Raw genomic sequence first — 21,131 nt, 5'->3', positions numbered from 1 at the left:
CGAATAGAAATACTTCCTGGCCCCTGAAGTCTAGGAGAAGGAAGAAGGTCGAAGGTAGAAAGAACATTCCACCCTCACAGGTGGTAAAAGTCATGGCCTCAGACAGTTAAATGACTTATTCAGACTGTCAATGCTCCATTTAAAGATTTGTTGAAAATAATTCTAGTAAAAACAATTAGAATTCTCTACAAAAAGCTAAAGTATATTTAAAGTAAAAAGATTTAATAATATTGACTCTTAGGAAAACATAACAACAGTATGGAAAGAACTTTGTGTTAGTCTCCTGAGAATGACGACTTCAGACATAAAGCTGAGAAAATCAGAAGCAGAAACATATCCTTAACTCAGCGTCCCAAGTAGTTTGAATGTCGGTGACCTCCCAAATTCCTATGTTGAAACCTCATCCCCAGGTGATGGGATTACGAGGTAGGACCTTTGGGAGGTAATTTGGTCATAAGGACAGAACCCTTATGTAAGTGCTCTTATAAAACCTGCCTTCATAACAGAAGCCTGAGCAAGCGCCCTGGCCTTCTCCGCCCTGTGGGTTTGCAATGAGAAGTCAGCAGTCTACCACCTGGAGGAGGATCCTCACCGGGCCCAGTGATGCTGGCACCCTGGCCTTGGGCTTCCAGCTTCCAGAGCTGTGAGCAATAAGCTGCTGTTGTTCATAGGCTCCTCAGTTTATGGCATCTTTGTTTAAAAAGTCTATTGAATAGACTAAGACAATAATAATATACTGTAATAGAGGATAGAGCTTAAAGTACAAAGCAAAGGAGGTATACAATTGAACTCAAATGATGTGTTTTTGTTAGCCAAAGAAGAATTGCTTTATGTAGAACATCATACCTTTTTAATTTCAGATTTCAAATTGCAAGGGTTACTCTGCTGGCTGAAGAGGGATTTCTTGAATCTCTCTATAACCCTTCTTTTCAAATTGTGGTGCAAAGCTGGAGGAAGCTGCATAAAATGAGAAAACAATCATTGTAAGCAAATTGTTAACGCTGCACAGCTGACCCCTGGGAAGCACTTACTGAGGGTCAGTGTAACAATGTTCACTCAGCAGGACTAAATAAGAAGTTAAATTGTATTCCAAATAGTATGAGTTGATGTTATCATTTTTCATTCTATAACCCAGAAAAAAATTATCACTCTGCTCCCTTTTAAAAGCCTGCTTAATTTCTTACTGTTCTTTCATTTTATTGATATTATTTTTCATGTGACAACTAAACAATATATTATTAATTATACACACACACACACACAAATACAGAAACTTTTCTAAAAGGCAGACCTGATAAGAAAGAATGCATTCTAATGGATATTCAGGTGTTTGGGTCAGGCCCACAAGCTAAAAACCATGTTCAATACTCTAAGCATGGCCCTTGTCCTGCAGGATCTGATGCTTTGGACCAGGAAGCACCTATCTGCATTGGTACATGGCCAGATGCCTGCCTGTAAATGCTTCTGAACATACAGCTGGAGATGGTAGGAACCAACCTATCAAGAAGGAGAGAATGAATTAGTACATTTTAGGGCCAGTCCAGGATGAATTAAGTTTAATAAGTAAGTAGTAAGAAGTCACTGCAGAATCATAGAAAATCTAGGGATTATATGAAAATAGTGATTTCAAAAACTGATTTTGCAGTATTTTGCAGGTTGGATTTATACAAGGGAATCAAAGGTCCTGGAAAGCACAGAAGTGAAGTCTGGGAGACGGATAACAGAGGAAAGAAATAGGGTCAGCACGACAGAGTCTCAGAGTAGAAATGGCTCCGTTTGTTTAAAAAATGGAGAGGTACTGGAAGGGGAGGAAAAGGAACCAATAAGAAAAAAAAATGTCTAAGTAGGAAGAAAAATGCGGTAATAGGAACTCTAACGATTAAATACATATTTATAGTTCAGAGCTCAGATCAAAAGAAAATGTAGCAGAAACAATTATGACTCCATTCCCAGTCTATTTTCCCATCCTCTTACAGGTTTAGTTGGTGTCGTGTGACTACTTGTGGCCAATGGAGAAGGTTGTGTCACTCCAAGAACGGGGCCCTGCAAAGCCAGTGTTCTTCCTCCATCCCTGCCTCCCTCTGGGACAAGGAGCTTGGAGGTCAGATGGCAGAGCCACAGACTGAATGGTGGCCACCTGCCCTGTCCAACTTCCGCTGAGCAAAAAATATACCTCTATTGCGACAAGTCAAGAGACTCCTGAGTATATGTTAGTGCAGCTTATCTTACCATATCCTGACTAATGCAATGAATATCTATCATTCAAGTTTCACAAAATAGGGAATAGATAACAGGTAAAGAAGAGCAATGAATAAGGTCTATAAGAGCTCATGACCACAGACTTTATAGAAAAAAAAAAAAACCTGTTCATCAGCCCGAACATAATAGAATACTCAACCTATTATGAAGCACTGTGATGATATAAAGTAAAAACAATGTGTTTGAAAAATGCATCCATACTCCTAGTTAGTCCTTTGAATCTGCTTGAGCCAAAGCAGTTTAATTACAGAAGAATTAAGACTGGAGATTCTGAAGCCTTTCGGTGCACCTTGAAAGGCTGTAAGTGGATAGGACTGAACCTCTACTGATCTGTTTTTATGTCAATATGATGGCCTGCTTTTATCTTGATCCAACTGGGATTACTACTTTCTACCCTCAGCAAAGTTATAATTAATGTCTTTTAATGAAAAGGGGAAGTCAAGAAATAAAAGAGACAGAGATTTCTTGGCATTAATGAGCAAAGAGTTGGAAGACAGATGAGAAGGAAATGAGTGTACTATAAATGGTATTTGTGGGCATGAGAGATTAGTGAAAGTGGGATCACTGTATCTTGGCGTAGGATCACACCAAGAAGAAGAGAGGCACGTGACTGCTTTCCTAGCATGGGGGTGATGGGTTGGAGTGGAGAAGAGACGGGATAAATGCCTTGAGATACGTTTTTGAATTTGACAATTTCCTACTGTTACTCACCAGTTACCACTTCCCTAAATTAAACACCAGATGGCAGTGTTGACCCAGGACTGTTCAGTTGTTCCCGGGCTGGTTCCAACTCTCAGAGAAAGGTGACAAGCCTTTTTCTGATGTACCCAACTGTCTGCTATGGCAAACTTCTGAAATTGTAAAGCATCCGGGACTCCATTGATTCCTTCAAAAGAGGCTTACCCTATTACTGACAGCTACCAGTATCAGATTACTCATTCGTGTACACTTAAAATTCTTACTGTTCATTTAACTTGATAAACCTCTAGTTAAAATTATTTCTACTGCTCCTAATGACTTGAGTTAATCCTCATAAAAACTTTCTTGAGTGAGCTAATGTTCCATCGACTAAGAATAGAATATTAATACGTGAGACTTCTATGCACCAGGCAGTACGATTACTTTTATGCACAGTACACCACTCTTTTCCTACAACAAACTTATAAAGCAGGTACTGTTTTTTTAGATGAGGAAATCAGAACTTGAAGACATTATGTAGCACACAAGGATACTTTCTGAGGTAGTGAGTCCTCTTGCATAACCATTAGTCTAGAGCAGGGGTAGTCAACCTTTTTATACCTACCGCCCACTTTTGTATCTCTATTAGTAGTAAAATTTTCTAACTGCCCACTGGTTCCACAGTAATGGTGATTTATAAAGTATGAAAGTAACTTTACTTTATAAAATTTATAAAGCAGACTTACAGCAAGTTAAAGCATATAATAATAATTACTTACCAAGTACTTTATGTTGGATTTTCACTGTTTGGCAGAATAAATCTTTATAAAACAACTTACTAGAGTTAAATCTATCTTTTTATTTATACTTTGGCTGCTCCGCTACCGCCCACCATGAAAGCTGGAACACCCCCTAGTGGGCGGTAGGGACCAGGTTGACTACCACTGCTCTAGAGCAAACAGCACCACCACGGCAGGACTGCAGGCTGGCACTTTATAAACCTGCAGTACAACACTTCGCATTTAAAAACATTTCACAGACTTTCTTTTCTTTTTTGCAATAGTCCCATAAGCTGCCTGAATTTTACTGATGAAGAAAATGATTTTAAGAAGAGTAATGACTCCCTTGACATGACACATCTGGAAGCTTCATTTGGGTTTGCTTGGATTTACTCTACCAAAGTAACAAAAGAAAAACTGAAATCCGATACATGTGTTTTATAGTTGGTTTTTCTCAAACTTGCATAACACAGACCACAGACTTTATAGCAAAAAAACAAAAACAAGCAAAAAAACTACATCCTCTCTTAAAAAACTACACCCTCTCATATTTCCAAGAATACACCAGCAGACCGTTTCTGGTCCTTGGGGCTCTAGCCGATAGTGACTTAACATCTTTTCTATAATAACAACCCTATTGTGACATATTACTGCTTAAGAGAGTTCCCTAAATGCTCAAGTAAAATGTTCCAATATTATCATCAAAATAAATACACAAAATATAAAACTTCTCTTAAAATTTGCAAACCCTGACAACATGAGTTCACTTGAGAAACACAGCATTACCCTAATTCTACTTAATCTGCCACCGTCACCAGTAGGAACCAGGAGATCCAGATGAGAGGTACGAATGGTCTCTTTTCACCCATCATCACTGCTGAGAAAAACGGCGTGTCCCCTGATGATAGTCAGTGGTGTCGCTTTCATCTGAGGACAGCACAGTGCTATTCCCAACCACATATTTTTGTTCTGGTGGCAACAACTGTGCTTGTGAAGACGGCAACACAAAATGCAAAGCAACTCCAACCAAACCGCTGGTCTGTTCTCCAGGAGACAGCTGTTTAATTTTGAAAGTAGCTCTATGCTCATTTTCAAAGCATTTACTTAACCAAACAATCAAATCCTAAGTACGGAGTTAAATCCACAGCTGGAGTTGGTGAGGCAGGTCTCGCCTAAGCAATAACACACAACGACTCATAGTAACAGAGAACATATGTACTTTGGCCACCTGACACACCCAAAGACAGATGTTGGCTTCCAGCAATAAACATCAACCACAGATTTCATTCTCAGCTGATTGGTTTTAAGATTACCATCTCAGTTTTGATGAAAACAGATATCAAATCAGTGAAGGCAAGGTGAGGATTTTAACATCCTGCCTTTTAAAATAGTTGTTTTTAGATGATGTCCACAGATCTGTCTCCATGGAAACGGGATAGAAAAGGCCACCACCAGCCAAAAGTAAGCAGCTTCCCTGTGAGGTCATCTGCTGGGAGCTGGCCCTGTGATTCGGTGCGGCCTCCACAGGTAAGTCGGAGAGTGTGACTGGTTAAGTAAAATGTGAACAAGAAGGGTTGGGTTTTTTGTTTGTTTGTTTGTTTGTTTGTTTTGCTGATCTGTTTTGTTTGTTTTTTCAATTTGGATTTACTTTTAGCCGCTTTCCTGCACAATTAGCAGAGAGAGAAAACTGATCTTGGTCTTTAGCCTGCAGCAAATACAGTAGTATAGTGTTTAGACTTGCATTTGTCTCCTGTATTTGAAAGGCACTGACTTTGCTTAGCTCTGTAATATGAACTTCCCCAAAGAGGAATCCTTCCTTATATGTGCAATGTCAGAAACTTAAAGTATTCTGAAGGTACACTTAAAACACCACAGTGGTTATATCTGAACTTACAGCAAGAAATGCCATCTTGCCAAGACATTGGAAATCACTTATTAAGCTGGCAGGATAAGAGCATAATGGTAAGGTATCCATAATAGTTTCATTCTTGCTTAAAATACATTGAAATCCAGTAAAATATGTCCATTAAAAGTTTTTTATTATATACAAATGAGCAAGACAGGCATAGGAACACTGCATTTAAATTTCAGAAGATTATTTTCTCTGTTTATATGTTAATCATTGAGGTAACCAATGTTATTTAAAGCTATTTCTATAATAGCTTTAAATAAGAATGCTTTCCCCATATATCTATGTTAGTATTCAAACGGAAATTCAATTTTGAATATAATATTTTTACTCAATTGAAATATGGTACATTATATTTGACTTGTTAACCAAGTCTCTCCCTCCACCCTCATATTTCCCCGTGGCCCTTTCTCCTCTTTCATTTAACCAGATAGACAATTCTGTGTGACTGCCTAAGAGTAATGGTTGCCAGCAGAAAATGGAGAACTGTAATCAACTTCAGACTCTTGGGCCTCAAAAGGTTAGCCCTCCGAGTGACTTACAAAAACCACTGGGTGGGGGCGGGGGTGGTGGGAATTTGATAGGTACGAGCCAGACTGCTCCCTGGGCGAGAGGAAGAAGTCAAAGAGCAGCGAGAACCCAGAGACAGGTAGGTCCCAGGGAAAGGACTCCCTTCTCTACCACCCTACCCCCCAGGTTAAGTGTACCAGTTGTCAATTAGCTCCCAGTACACCTTCATTGCCCTGCTTGCAATACTGGACTGTTTCTCCCCTGCCAGCTTGCAGGACGTTCAGCTTTATCAGTAGAGGGCACTGAGAGACATCAGAGGAGGGTGGCGCTGTCCTTGGCTCCACTGATGCTCCTGCCTTGCTCTGGGTTTCTGGCACAAAGCAGTCAGCAGCCATGGGGCCCCCTAGTGGTGCTCACCCCCAGCTGGATCCAGTCCTGCAGGCGGCTTCCCAGAGAGTTCCATGGAGCGCCACCACCCGTGGGCAGGGTGGTGCCCAGTCCTATAGAGGGTACTTCACATCGTACTACTCTCACGTGCTGATTTCCAGCAAGCTCCATGCTATGACACCTCACCCCTGGTGGCCTTCCCCAGTCCTCCAGAGGGAGGCTTCCCCCGGCCCAGCATGAGGGTGGCCTCTCTTATTTTGTCCCTGTCTTGGCTCCTCGGCCTCAGTACGTTAAGTAGTGACTTCCCTATCTGACTGGACCCTCGCTGATACAGATTTGGCTCCACGAATGTCCCAAGAGAAGGACCCACACAGATGAGATTTGGGAAGTGAACTGATTGTACCTTTGGAAGTGAGCCCAGGGTTGAGTTTTTGCCACTTGGATACAGGGTATCATGGCATGCAGTGGCATCACAATCAAGTTGTCACCTTGACAAAGAGCCAACTAAAGGTAGTGTCGTAAATGCCCAAATGACTGCAGCACCGAAGTGCGTAATTGAAATTGCTACAATTGGTAACTGATGGAATCCCCAGATTGGCTCTCTGAGTCTTTGCGTGAAGGTCTGTTTATATGTTTTTCTCGCTGATAGGTCTCAAGTCCCTAGAACAGTGGTTGGCACACTATAGGCACCAAATAATTATATGTCAAATAATTGAATAAACTGCATAAGACATGCAACCCTAAACTTCAAAATAATAGTTACTTTCTTATCCAAACATCTATACTCCTGTGTCTACAAAATTTTCTTATTAACAATCCATACCTTTGGTAAATGAACATTCAAATCAGACAAATTTCTGTAAATAATAGCCATTTCTGAATGATTGTTTCCCTAGTGAAAAGAGCCGCTGGGATTTAGAAATAAGAAGTTTTAACAATGCTGGATTTTGTGTGCTTTTAGTTTTCATTTCTCTGAGAGATCCTGGTTCTGACCCAGCATCCTCACGGTTTGTGGGTGAGCACTACCTTCCTCTTCCTGTAGTCAAGCTATTTCAAAAGACCTTCTCTGTCCCCACAGACTGCCCATTCCTACTGAATTGGATTTGGCTGGGCACTAACAGTGAAAGAGCAGGTTTGAGGTCATAGAGAAGATTGGACATGTTTGCTGTTTTAAACCTCCTATCTCCCTAGCTCTGCTGCCAAGGCCTAGAGTTCACAGATATTTGTAGTTAGGGAGGATAAGAACAAGTGTTCACTCTAACTGAAAGTTACACAAAGTTCTTAAGCAATATTAGCAGCAAATTCATATTTAAGATGAAAAGAAAAGAAAAGGCTAAAACACTGACCTGCGTGACATAAATGATTTTGTGCAGCTGGATTAAGATCTGCTGAATAGGATCACTGATCTGACGGACTTTCCTCTGGGAAACAGCAATCCCTGCAGATGCTGTGGATGATAAATTTTTAGTTAGTCAAGACCCTGGTGTTCTCTCTTAAAGATGATTATTAGTAGAAAATGGGGTTAAATTCTGAAAAAAAAAAAATTGAGTAAAGACCCTCATTCTACCAATGAGACAATATGCAAAGACCCTGTAACACTTAAATATAATATGGGATACACAATTTATTCCTTTTTTTCTCAGACTTCTAATGTAATGATGTTACCTCTTATAACATGGGAGAGACTGGTTCTCTTGGAATTTCTGCCTGCAATTACATGAAACTGCCACTAGGAGTCACTGGTGCCTTAGGTACTGTGGCCACTGAAAAGCTGGGCTTTAGCTAAATGCAGTTGAAACTGTCATACTTTTCAATTCATTTAACATACTTTATTCAAAACTAATTTGATTAAAACTACTGAATGCAAACACTGATATATAATCTTACAAAGAAAAAAAATTCCCCCAAACAAAAAATTCTAAGTAACAAAAGTTGCTTCAAATTAAGTAACTTTCAAACCCTTAATTATTACAAATTATAATTTGCACCTGGATTTCTGTTCAGGTCTCAGTAGGACACATGTATAATTAATCCCAAATTCTCATCATAGGGTCATACCACTTTCAGTTTTAGGCTACGCTGGTGTCAAATAATATTTTCTTTATGGGTCTCTTTATTTAGTTAATTTTTAAAAATTAACACAAGAAATAATCCATTTCTAGTTTATCTGCATTCCATACTTCATTTAAATGTATGCAATGGAAACGATCTATCTTCCCTAGACACAGTGTCTATCTCCTTTTAAGCATCAATTACTTCACCATTAAGATGAGATTTAATGAATTACTCAGGGTAAAAATGGGATGGTAAGTTGGAAAGAAGTAAGACAGATCTAAAATAGGAAACCAAGAGCTGGAGCCACGCCTGCAGAGATGGCCAAGTTTACACCTGCCATATTTTCTGCAGCGGTGCAGCGTGGCTTCCTGCAGAAATAATCCTAAAGTGTAATCATTTAGGCCCTGGCTGGTTGGCCCAATGGTAGAGCGTCAGCCTGGTGTGAAGTCCCAGGTTCGATTCCCGGCCAGGGCACACAGGAGAAGCACCCATCTGCTTCTCCACCCCTCCCCCTCTCCTTCCTCTCTGTCTCTCTCTTCCCCTCCCGCAGCCAAGGCTCCATTGGAGCAAAGATGGCCCGGGCGCTGGGGATGGCTCCTTGGCCTCTGCCCCAGGTGCTGGAGTGGCTCTGGTCGCAGCAGACCGACGCCCTGGAGGGGCAGAGCATCGCCCCCTGGTGGGCAGAGCGTCGCCCCCTGGTGGGCGTGCAGGGTGGATCCCGGTGGGGCGCATGCGGGAGTCTGTCTGACTGTCTCTCCCTGTTTCCAGCTTCAGAAAAATACAAAAAAAAAAAAAAGTGTAATCATTTGTTTGTCTCTAGACCCATATCAAAAACTAGAGACCTTGTAATGTGGGCAAGTTCATGTTGCAACAGGAACACTAACTTTCCATTTTCAGAAATTAAACAGCTTGGGTTGTGATCATTTTTGTGAAGACTACTTTATGGTTTTGATACGTGGGCTCAGCGGTTATAGAGAACGAGTTAAATCTCATAGCCTGACAAGCGTTCTTAGATTTGTGATGACTTTTGAGTGGGGATGTCACGTGGGTTTGACTCTACCTTGCCACAAGAATGTGCTCATCTGTGGCCCTAGACACAAAAACAGAGATAGTTAGCTAGAAGGCCTGTCTTCTGAAAGTACACAATTAGGCAAAAGTTACTTAAAAGTGTTCTTAAGACCCTTTGACCACTCTCTCTCAACTGCAGTAAATTCTTGACTTTGGAAAATAGTTTTGATGGCTTCCTCTCTAAAAAGATAAACTTAAAAATGTATAATTACACATGCCCCTCGTACAATAAGAACACAAGCATAGTGAGAACTTAGATATGACAGACGAGGCTCCCAGGAACTGACCCACCAACTCCTCCCTCCCAGAAGTAATATCCAGTATCCTGCTGGTCTGCTGCCTCCCACTCGCTTCTCTATTCACATATGCAAGTGTGTAACTTCACAACAGTATTTTTCAAACTGTGGTTGAGTCCTGAAATCAGTTTAATGGGTCATGACCAGCATTTTGAAAAATGCGATGAAATGAAGTAGAACAGGATAGAAAAATTTCAGGGTGTATTGCGGGAAGCAGGAGGCCACTCGTTCGAGATATAAAATGTGTTTCTTACTGTGGGTCATTTCCAAAAGAGTTTGAAAGCTAATATTGTAGAAGATGTATAGCATTACCTCATGCATTCTTTCTCTCTTTTTAAATATATGGTGACACATCCTAAGACTTTTATAATTTATTTTTTCTCCCTTGGTCTGGCATAGAGACTCTCTTTGCCAAGACAGAGTTCTAGCTCATTCTTCATACCCACTAGCGACTGCACTACGTGCTCCTAATGCATCACAGTCCGCTCAGCCACCTCTGTCTTGAGGGGCACTTGGTTCGCTTCGATTTCTCATGATTATACATGACGCTGCCGTGAGTATACACGTACATGAGTACAAGAGCTCTTTCAGGGAAGATAAGAAGAAATTAAGCATTAGCCGGGCCCTCAGATATACATAGTTCTTCTATTAAAAATACATTTTAAGGCAGCTGAATCAATTTGCACTCTGACCGGAAGAGAATCGATTTTTCTCCACCTTGATCAACACAATATATGATCAAACTCTTCAGTTCTGCCATTCGGAATTTGTTTTATTTTGTGTTTATCTGAAGGTGAGTGAGGTTATTGCACTTCTTCGGTGAGTTTCCTGTTTATGTCCCAAGCTTTTTTCTCTTTCTTTTTTTTTTTTTTTCCTTCTAAGTGTTGTGTACACAGTCTGAATACTAATTCTGTTATTGCATTTTATATGTTAAAAGCATTTTCATCTAATCTGTTACTTCTTTTCCATTTAAAGGGCACTTCCTACCTCATCATCGGGGCTAAAGGTACCAGTGATTTTTAGTCTCAGGCGCCAGCAACCCGTCTCTGGGGTACCTGCTGCCCTGTATCACTGCGCGGCAGGATCCCGTGGCAGTTCAGCACTCCTGGTGTGCGCTGGCGAATATACTGAGACGTGAGTTATCGCGTGAGTTAGGGATGGAGAGAAAGGACATAAGGGAAGGAGTCTAGCTATCACATCTGCAAACCCTCTGGATTTCCTGAACTCTGGCCAACTCTGGGTATAAGAGCTATTATTCGCCTCTTCTATATGATCAAATCTTCATAATCTTCTCTATTCTCTCACCTCAAAATGTATATCAATTTAGCCCTTAATAATTTTAGGAAAACAAAAAAAGGATAAAAATCCAAATAGCTGTCTTTTAAAATTTTATATTCTTTATTTAAATATTATTAACTACCAAGTTCATGGCAAATGTTAGCCATATTATGTTGAGGTTTACAGCACTCTCTCTCTCAATAAATCTTTCAGATGAGTACACTGAAAACACTACTCATCCTAACTATTCACAAAAATAAATGCAACACATATTTACAATGATGATTATTTTCCCAAGAATAATTTTAGTAAAATAATTTTCCCTTAAAGAGATGTCACAGAAGGGGATCGTATTTCAATGTCAGTCATAGGACGCCCATGACTCATATCTACGTTGTTCCCAATACAAAAGATAGACAGTATGTGGTCTTATTAAAATGCAAATAAAGTCAAAGTTTAAAATTAGAATGCTTTCTATTCCTTTAGCAGCTTTAAGTGAATTTAATTAGTGCTTTACAGCTTAAAACAAAACTACAAAATTCCATATAGGAGGCAATTTACTTAAAAGTATCAAAAAAGATTTACATTTGCTGGCTTCCTCTGTGGTGTGCGGGGCACTGAACAGTTATTTCTCCTGAAGGGGAGGGGGTGGCAGAGAGGGGGCCCAGACAATGCTTTTTCAGCAGGGACTTAAGACCCGGGAAGACTTCACATATTTAGTCTCATCTAATCTTCACAGCCATTCTGAAGGGTAGTTGTTCTTATCCCCATTTTACTGATAAGGAGACAGATTTTAAAAATTGCCCAAGCAAGAGAGTAAGTGAGAGCTGGGATATGAAACCAGGTGGGCCCTCCCCACGATACTGACACCTTCCAGACAGGATCGGAGGGGCCTGGGTCTCTACTAACTCATCACTGGGATGCTGAGAAGGCATTCCTTGGGTTACCACAAATAGAGAATTAAACCTGCACTCCTTCCTGAAAAAGACTGATTCCCCCAGCTGACCAAGATATAGTATCAACCTACTTTTTGAATTCTCTCTGATAAGAGTCAGGAAATTTTTGAAAAACTGGAAAAGACAAAGTTTCAGGCAGGAGCTCCCTGAAGAAGGGAAAAATATCTCCCCTTTATGAGTGAGGCTCAGATATACATGGGCTTCTCTCTGTTGGACAACCTTCTCTGTTAAAAGACAAGACCACCTTTTAAATTTAAGTCTGGTGAAGAGATTCACCCTCACTTCTTTACTTTTAACTAAAATGAAATGAAATAACTGAATTGTGGCTCAAATGTACAAATGTTCAGCAATCAACCCCTGTGCCCAGCAGTGTGCAAGGGGCCAGAAGTTAAAGAAAAGATGCCGCCCTCACTAGAGGTGCAGGGGCGGTTCACCCAGAGAACCCTGGGAGCGAGGACAGAGAGCTGAAAGGTTTCATCTGTGAAGACCATGAGGAATTAGCAGGCCTCCAACAGGCACAGGACATGGAGCTGGTATGAGAAAAGGTATATTTGAGTGACAGCTTCTGAGCACAAGAAACAGTTCTATCAAAGGACTCAGCTGCCCTGGCCGGTTGTCTCAGTGGTAGAGTGTTGGCCTGGCGTGCAGGAGTCCCGGGTTCGAATCCCAGGTTCGATTCCCAGCCAGGGCACACAGGAGAAGCGCCCATCTGCTTCTCCACCCCTCCCCCTCTCCTTCCTCTCTGTCTCTCTCTTCCCCTCCCGCAGCCAAGGCTCCATTGGAGCAAAGTTGGCCCGGGCACTGAGGATGGCTCTGTGGCCTCTGCCTCAGGCACTAGAATGGCTCTGGTTACAACAGAGCGACACCCCAGATGGGCAGAGCACCGCCCCCTGGTGGGCATGCCAGGTGGATCCTGGTCAGGTGCATGAGGGAGTCTGACTGCCTCCCCGTTTCCAACTTCAGAAAAATACAAAAAAAAAAAAAAAAGGACTCAGCTAAGTGGGGGGTCACATCTGGAGAACAGCCACGTGTCCAGTTTATGGGGAGCTGACAGAGCGAGAGAGCTTGCCCTATAGGGACCTTGCCTTCATTCTAGGGAACATGGCCACGGGGGGAACATGGACCGGAACTGGAAGCCAGATGGGGCTGGGTCGCTTCCCTGGATGCCCATGTGGAAGGAGGACCACACTGAGTTATCAGGTCAGTTACCAGCACAGGTGGTCCCAAAGCCCAGGACCATCCCGGCACTTAAACCCTTGGAACAAAAATACCACCCAGGGAAGAAGAGAGAGAATGGCAATCCTCAGTTTGTCTGACTTTGTGCCTGATATAACAAAGAAATCACAAACACATTGACATTTACCTTCAGGCTAATTGATTATGTGTTCGGATATCTGGAAAGGGGCTCAATATAAAAGCTAAGTTGAGTGTTGGCAAAATATAGAGAGTTAGATTTTTGTTCCTGAATTTGTGTCCTAAAAATAGTGTATGCATTTGATCTGGTCCATACAGCCTGACTTTCTCCGCTTAGTTATTTATTACACAATGCTACAATGACTAACCAAGTCAGGCTGACTCTCGTTCTTCCTCCTTAATGGGACTATTTTTTCTCTGGAAGCCAACTCTATTGATGAAGCCCAGAATTCCACACTATGTTCAGCACTATGACTGCAAAAGCTAACCAATAAAACTAAAAGGAACAGAAAGAAAAGATGCCGCCGCCCACATCAGCTACATGAACAAGAAAAATGTATCCCAATTATGGAAAAACTAGGTAAAATGATCATTGCTTAATTCTCTGACATCATGCTAGAGCATTTTTTAATAACCCCACTTGATCCTAATCTAATCCTTTTGGGTAATGTCCCAGTATATTTAACTAAAAGTCTACACGGATAAAGGTGCAGGCAGTTTACAGCCTGTAGTGTTAGAGATTAAATTTGCAGAAATTGACACGTGGGTATGACTTTATAGGCTGATCAAGAAGGTAATCATAAACCCATATGCATTTATTGCCCTGTGAAAATTTCACCAGTCTTACGCTTAATTTGGCAATGTTATTTCAGCTTTTCTTTCTTGACTGACTATATAAATCCCTGTTCTTTAAATGCTCTTGGAGCCAGCTCTTTTATCTTCCATCTGGTTCCATCATTAGTGGATTAAATAAAACTAGAACGCTTGCTAAAGAATAACTTTAAGAATTGTGCTTTTGCACTCCAATATGTTTTTTTTTAAAAAAAAAAAAAACAGTTACATAAAAAATTTTTTTAACTAACTCACTACATAAAATATCCCAAATAATCTGTGGATTTTAATCATAGCGAGAAATGTCAATTAAGCAGGGACGAGGTCTCCACGATGCTGGAGGACACGCTGGTGGCCCAGCGAGAAGACAGTGGCCTCTCACCACCTTCTCATCAGTATTGACTGGCCTGTCACTATTTTCAGTACTCAAAGAACTGTATAATGACAACTCAAAGGATAGTTGAATATACTCCAAAACTATTTTTTTAATTTTATTAAAATAATTAATAAGGAGAATTTGAATTTGAGAGCTCTGCTTTTCTCTTGACTCAGTTATTTCAAACAGAATGCTGCCATCATCACCCATGCCACACTGACCCCCTCTCCTCCTACCAGAGGGTGGGGTAGCCTTTCCCCCAGGGCAGAAGAAACCCTCGGGGCGGGGTGAGCTGCCACTAAACAACTGATTTGCAGTTGGCACTTGGTCTTGGACTAGGACCATCAATAACTTTGGTGAGTTTGCATATCTCTATGGGAAGACTTTATCCTTCAGAGAATATGAAAAAAAAATCCTACATTTCCAGCAGCATCCTCCTGGGACCTTCCTTGGCAGGAACAAATTATCCTTGGTAAAGAAAATGTGTTGTTGCTCACCCCTTCCCCAACCTGAAGTCTAACATTAAAATATTGTTTCCATTCTTTAAGTAATCATTAGAATGCTTATGCAGTTGTTCTTAATAGCAATGACAGGCAAATTTATACAGGGTGGTCTGCATTAGTAACTCAATAAGTATGTTTCAAGAGCCTGATCTTGGAAGAAATACTCAAGATATATACAAACTTTACTGGACGCTTATAATCTGGTTGGAAGATATAGCTACAATAATATGACCAAGTCCCAACAAACAATATAAAAAAGTATATAATTATCATCCAAATTGTATGGATAGACAAGTTATCATAATTTTTCATTAAAATCTGCTTAGCGCATTTTTATATGCTAAAAGAATTGCTATGCAGTACAGCTAGTGCTTGACTTACAACCACGATTGGTTCCAACAGACCCGTTGTAACACGATTTGGTCATAAATTGAGTAGGCTATATATATGTACAGTACTGTGAAACGATGTTGTAAAAATCTTTAAGTCCCAAGCAGCTTGGGCGGCGGGAGAAGCAGCGGTGGCCAGGCAGCCCAGGTTCACGAAGACACCCAGCACGCGCCCGCCCCGCCGCCATGACGCCCAAAAGGAAGGTCAGCTCCGCCGAGGGGTCAGCGAAGGAGGAGCCCAAGAGGAGAGCAGCGAGGTTGTCGGCTAAACCCGCTCCTGCAGAAGTGGAAACGAAGCCCAAAAAGGTGGCTGGAAAGGATCAATCTGCAGACAAAAAAGTGCAATCAAAACGGAAAAGGGGAGCAAAGGGGAAACAGGCCGAGGGGGCTAGCCAGGATCCTAAAGAAGATCTGCCTGCGGAAAACGGAGAAACTAAACACGAGAAGAGCCCGGCCTCAGAGGAAGCAGGAGAGAGAAAAGCCAAGTCTGATTACTGTCAAACACCACGTCTTATCTGCGGTCCCTGCCTCCCTGCTTGTACGATCCAGAGGAATATTCTTATCAACTATTTTGTAAATGCAAGTTTTTTAGTAGCTCTAGAAACATTTTTAAGAAGGAGGGAATTCCACCTCATCTCATTTTTTTAAGTGCAAATGCTTCTTTTTTAAGAGGTGAAATCATTTGCTGGTTGTTTATTTTTTGGCACAACCAGAAAATAGTGGGACATGAATACGGGAGGCTTTGATTGTCTTGGGTGTGAGCTTAACATTCCACAGATGGGGGTCGTTTTTATATCCTAGAACACAAAGCATCCTAATGGCAATTTGGAGTCAGTTGTGCATTTAATGTCTTGAACATTTGAAATTACTTCTATTCCCATGGTTTTGGTTGAATTGTTCCCTAAAGAAAACCACTCCTTGATCTCGGCTCTCCCTGTCAGAAGTTTGTGCGCTCTGTAACATCTCTGGTGTGGTAGTCCAGTGTTCCTAGTAACTGTTAATGTGCTGTGAAAGATTGAGAATTTGATCATGTAGTACATATGATATTATGAATTTAATGTAATATGATATTAAATTGTGAATTAGTGGGACTGATGTGACAGTGTGTCAACATTTGAAGATAATAGTACTTGATACTCTTATCAAGGAAAATTAGCCCCAAATTTTAAGCTGGAAAGTCACTGGAATAACTGTTTAGAAAAGAATCACAAGTACTGACTACATTTTTGGTTCGTATGTTAGGAATTGTATACAGGCCCTGGCCGGTTGGCTCAGTGGTAGAGCGTCCTGGCGTGCAGGAATCCCGGGTTCGATTCCCGGCCAGGGCACACAGGAGAAGCACTCATTTGCTTCTCCACCCCTCCCCTTCTCCTTCTTCTCTGTCACTCTCTTCCTCTCCTGCAGCCGAGGCTCCATTGGAGCAAAGATGGCCTGGGCGCTGAGGATGGCTCTGTGGCCTCTGCCTCAGGCACTAGATGGCTCTGGTTGCAACAGAGTGATGCCCCAGATGGGCGGAGCATCGCCCCCTGGTGGGCATGCTGGGTGGATCCCAGTCAGGCGCATAGGGGCGTCTGACTGCCTCCCCGTTGCCAGCTTCAGAAAAATACACACACAAAAAAAGAATTGTATACAAATTGAAATGTCTGCGTACTTATCCTCAAAAACAACCAATAAAAATCTCAATTAAGAAAGAAAAAAAAATCTTTAAGTCATATTTTATCATAATTTTCTTTCATTATTGTTATATATCATAATTTTCTTTGTTCATTTTATGCCATTTGTATTATCTCTACACCATTTTGTTTCTTATTTTTACATTCATCAGGTTTAAGTAAAACACTGCATTACTAGTACAACTGGTTTAATATTTGCAAAGACAATTTCCTCTTGGTAGACATCTTGGGAGGGGTTTGATGAAAAATATCCAAGACACAAAACACAAATTGCTGTACCGAGTCTGGGATAACAGTTGAAATGGTGCATGCGGAGATGGTAGTGCTGCCGGAAGCTGGTCCGCACTGTTGTATGCCCAGCTGGGCAATGCTTGCACTGCCAGACGCGAAGCAGTCATGGCTAGCGATTGTGGTCGTAAAGTCGAATGGTCATAAATTGCATAGGTCGTAAGTTGATCAATATTTGTAATATGAGAGAAGGCATGCACTTAAGTCACTTTGACAACTGTGAAATTAAGTATCAAGTACTTTCTGTGAATAGCTAATTAGAACGTAAGCTACTGAAGGTAGCTCTTTAGAAGGGCAACGACAATATTAGCTATGCTCTCTGAAATATTTGGATTGGACCTTGACTAGTTTCTTTAGATCAGACCTTTGTGAACAAAAGACAAGTGTAAAACCAGAGTTCTTGTCATCTAATAAGAAAACAAGATTAAGAGCCCACATATCATAAAGTGACAATTTCTAGTAAAAAATGCAGAGCATAAGAATTTCCAAATTTCAGTGCCTGCTAAGGCTGCTGAAAATGAAAAATTGAGCAACAGAGAGAAAAATATCCGTGTCAATTCAGTCAAATTAGCCCATATTCTTAGGTGACATATGACATTTGCACTTTAAATTTGAGTTTGACTGATGTCTCCCAAAATTTACATTTGACCCATTCTGATAGCATCCATAACATTAAAATGCACTCTAAGTATTGACAAAGAGTATGTTTCTCATAATATGTTTTGGTATAATCTAATTTTCATAAATATAAGACACCATTTCCCCTACCTCAACAGAAATGGACCCCTTCTTTTTATATACAACAGACCTCAGACTTTTTTTTCTCACTCAAAACATCCAGCTGTTTGAGTAATTCATTTGACTCTATAGACAAGAGAGCCAATCAATTATTTTTGAAAATTGAGTTTTCTGAGGCACAGGGCACTTACATACAGCATAGTTTCACACAGTAAGTAAACTGAGTATGAAAGGCATTTCTTTTCCAATTTTCTCTTCTTTCTACTGATTATATCAAGGTTAAGTTTCAGTATGGAGCAAGATGTTTCCACCATTTCTCAAATGTTAGCTAATACTCTCTCATAAAAAAGACCCCATGATAAGCAGATAGCAAGAGCAATTTAGAATTGAATAATACTGTCTTGCTTAGATTTGCATTTATTTTTACAGTTGCTATCTATTCATGGCAAGTTATACTGTACTGTTTTTGTTTTCCCATTTGTAGCAATAATATAAACCCTCTTTCAAATAAATTTAAGTCGAGAAAGTGACTCAAATTAAAGAAATATATAGGAAATACAGTCACTAATATTGTAATAGCTACATATGCTATCAAGTGGGTACTGGAAATAGTAGGAGGCACACTTTGTAAAGTGCATGGTTGTCTAACCATTATGCTATATGCCTAAAACTAATACAAAATAATATTGACTGTGAACTGTAATTGAAAAATAAAATTGAATGTTTCTTTAAAAAATTTAAAAAAAGAGGCCCTGGCCGGTTGGCTCAGTGGTAGAGCGTCGGCCTGGTGTGCAGGAGTCCCAGGTTTGATTCCCAGCCAGGGCACACAGGAGAAGCACCCATCTGCTTTTCCACCCCTCCCCCTCTCCTCCCTCTCTGTCTCTCTCTTCCCTCCCGCAGCCGAGGCTCCATTGGAGCAAAGATGGCCTGGGCACTGAGGATAACTCTGTGGCCTCTGCCTCAGGCGCTAGGATGGCTCTGGATGCAACAGAGCAATGCCCCAGATGGGCAGAGCATCGCCCCCTGGTGGGCATGCCGGGTGGATCCCAGTTGGGCACATGCGGGAGTCTGTCTGACTGCCTCCCCGTTTCCAGCTTCGGAAAAATGCAAAAATACAAAAAAATAAAATAAAATAAATTTTAAAAAGATATATCAGGAAAATAATAGTACATAGAGTATTCAGGTATGGCCAACTTTGCAATGAAAATCTGTAAGTGACAAAAGGGAAGTAGAGCTAAAATAATTAACCTGTTTAAATTATTCATTCATTTATTGATTCCATGTTAATTACTATTAATATTTTGATTCATGCAATATAGGAAGTCCTCAATTTTAGTTTCTATTAGCAGAGAACTATAGTCTTTTATTTAACCTAAAGACTGTCTATAAAATAAATTACTTGCACACTCTAGTTAGTATTAAAAGCCTAAGAGGACTTTTAATTATGTTAGCCTGAAGTGCTTCTGTAGTTATTTTCACTACAGGAGTTTTGATACTGCTGTATGACCACAATATGGACCTAAAAGTCAACATTTTAAGAGTACCGCATAGGCAAGATCTTGTTACAATACAGCTGCTTGGGACTCTAAAATGATAGTTCTCACCTTTGTTCTCCTGTAGCACAGAGGAAATGATGCTTACATACTAGATATAGCTCTGGGGGCACAACGAGCTTTTGATGTGAATCTCCCCTCCCTGACAACTTTGTCCAGAATATTTAGGCAACACAGGGCTGCTGCTGTTGGTTAGACATAATTTCCAGCATCTTCTTTTTTATCCAAATCAAATTTTAAATAAATGAAAATAAACCAATAAGATGTGCTTATTTTTTTAACAAAACATTCACACATTCCAGTGCTTTACCTATTGTGAATAACAGATACCAGAAGTGTAACTGGCAACTGACCAGAGCAATGGCGTCTCATGACACCCTTTACTCTCCTGGTTAGGCTAGAGATAGAGGTGACAACTGGGTGAGCTAAGTAGATGGGGCTGTTTTAAGATGAAAAAATGAAATTTATTTTTATTTTTATTTTTTTACAGAGACAGAGAAAGTCAGAAACAGAAAAAGATAAAAAGCGTTAATCATCAGTTTTTCATTGCTGTTCATTTATTGCTTTCTCCTATGTGCCTTGACCATGGGCCTTCAGCAGACTGAGTAACCCCTTGCTCAAGCCAGCGACCTTGGGTCCAAGCTGGTGAGCTTTGCTCAAACCAGATGAGCCCACGCTCAAACTGGCCACCTTGGGGTCTTGAACCTGGGTCTTCTGCATCCCAGTGGTGCTCTATCCACTGCACCACTGCCTGGTCAGGCAAATTTTATTCTTTTTACTCAGAAATAGAAACCTACTACCTACTACCATAGTTAGTTATCCAAATTGACATGTGCACTAATGTGTTCTATAATATCATCTTCTGTCTAGATAAACTTCAGCATTCACTGACAACACTTACAAATGCTCTACTATATTCTGTTTTAAATTTAAAAACATATATGAAATAGTGAATTAAAAAAACTGTACAGGCCCTGGCCGGTTGGCTCAGCGGTAGAGCGTCGGCCTAGCGTGCGGAGGACCCGGGTTCGATTCCGGCCAGGGCACACAGGAGAAGCGCCCATTTGCTTCTCCACCCCTCCGCCGCGCTTTCCTCTCTGTCTCTCTCTTCCCCTTCCGCAGCCAAGGCTCCATTGGAGCAAAGATGGCCCGGGCGCTGGGGATGGCTCTGTGGCCTCTGCCCCAGGTGCTAGAGTGGCTCTGGTCGCAACATGGCGACACCCAGGATGGGCAGAGCATCGCCCCCTGGTGGGCAGAGCGTCGCCCCTGGTGGGCATGCCCGGTGGATCCCGGTCGGGCGCATGCGGGAGTCTGTCTGACTGTCTCTCCCTGTTTCCAGCTTCAGAAAAATGAAAAAAAAAAGGAAAAAAAAAAAAAAACTGTACAGTATAACAAACGGTAGAACTAAAAA

General features: G+C 41.1%; 1 protein-coding gene and 1 pseudogene across 4 annotated transcripts in view; one reads left to right on the top strand and one right to left on the bottom strand.

The window, feature by feature from the left end:
• The window catches only part of NEK10 (NIMA related kinase 10), a 194,938-nt gene that overhangs the window by 12,903 nt on the left and 160,904 nt on the right, over positions 1-21,131 (bottom strand). For all 4 annotated transcript variants that reach the window (XM_066244946.1, XM_066244943.1, XM_066244944.1 and 1 more), the window contains 2 exons: positions 7,869-7,969; positions 847-957 (listed from right to left, as the gene is read on the bottom strand). In XM_066244946.1, coding sequence (XP_066101043.1) covers positions 847-957; positions 7,869-7,969 — 212 coding nt within the window. The remainder of the gene's footprint in view (positions 1-846; positions 958-7,868; positions 7,970-21,131) is intronic.
• Positions 15,575-19,801, top strand: LOC136314535 (non-histone chromosomal protein HMG-14 pseudogene; annotated as a pseudogene).

This window comes from Saccopteryx bilineata, chromosome 10, assembly GCF_036850765.1.
Source record: "Saccopteryx bilineata isolate mSacBil1 chromosome 10, mSacBil1_pri_phased_curated, whole genome shotgun sequence".
Lineage (NCBI taxonomy): Eukaryota > Metazoa > Chordata > Mammalia > Chiroptera > Emballonuridae > Saccopteryx > Saccopteryx bilineata.
The sequence above is the reverse complement of the archived record's forward strand: the minus strand, read 5'-3'. Positions and strand labels throughout refer to the sequence as shown.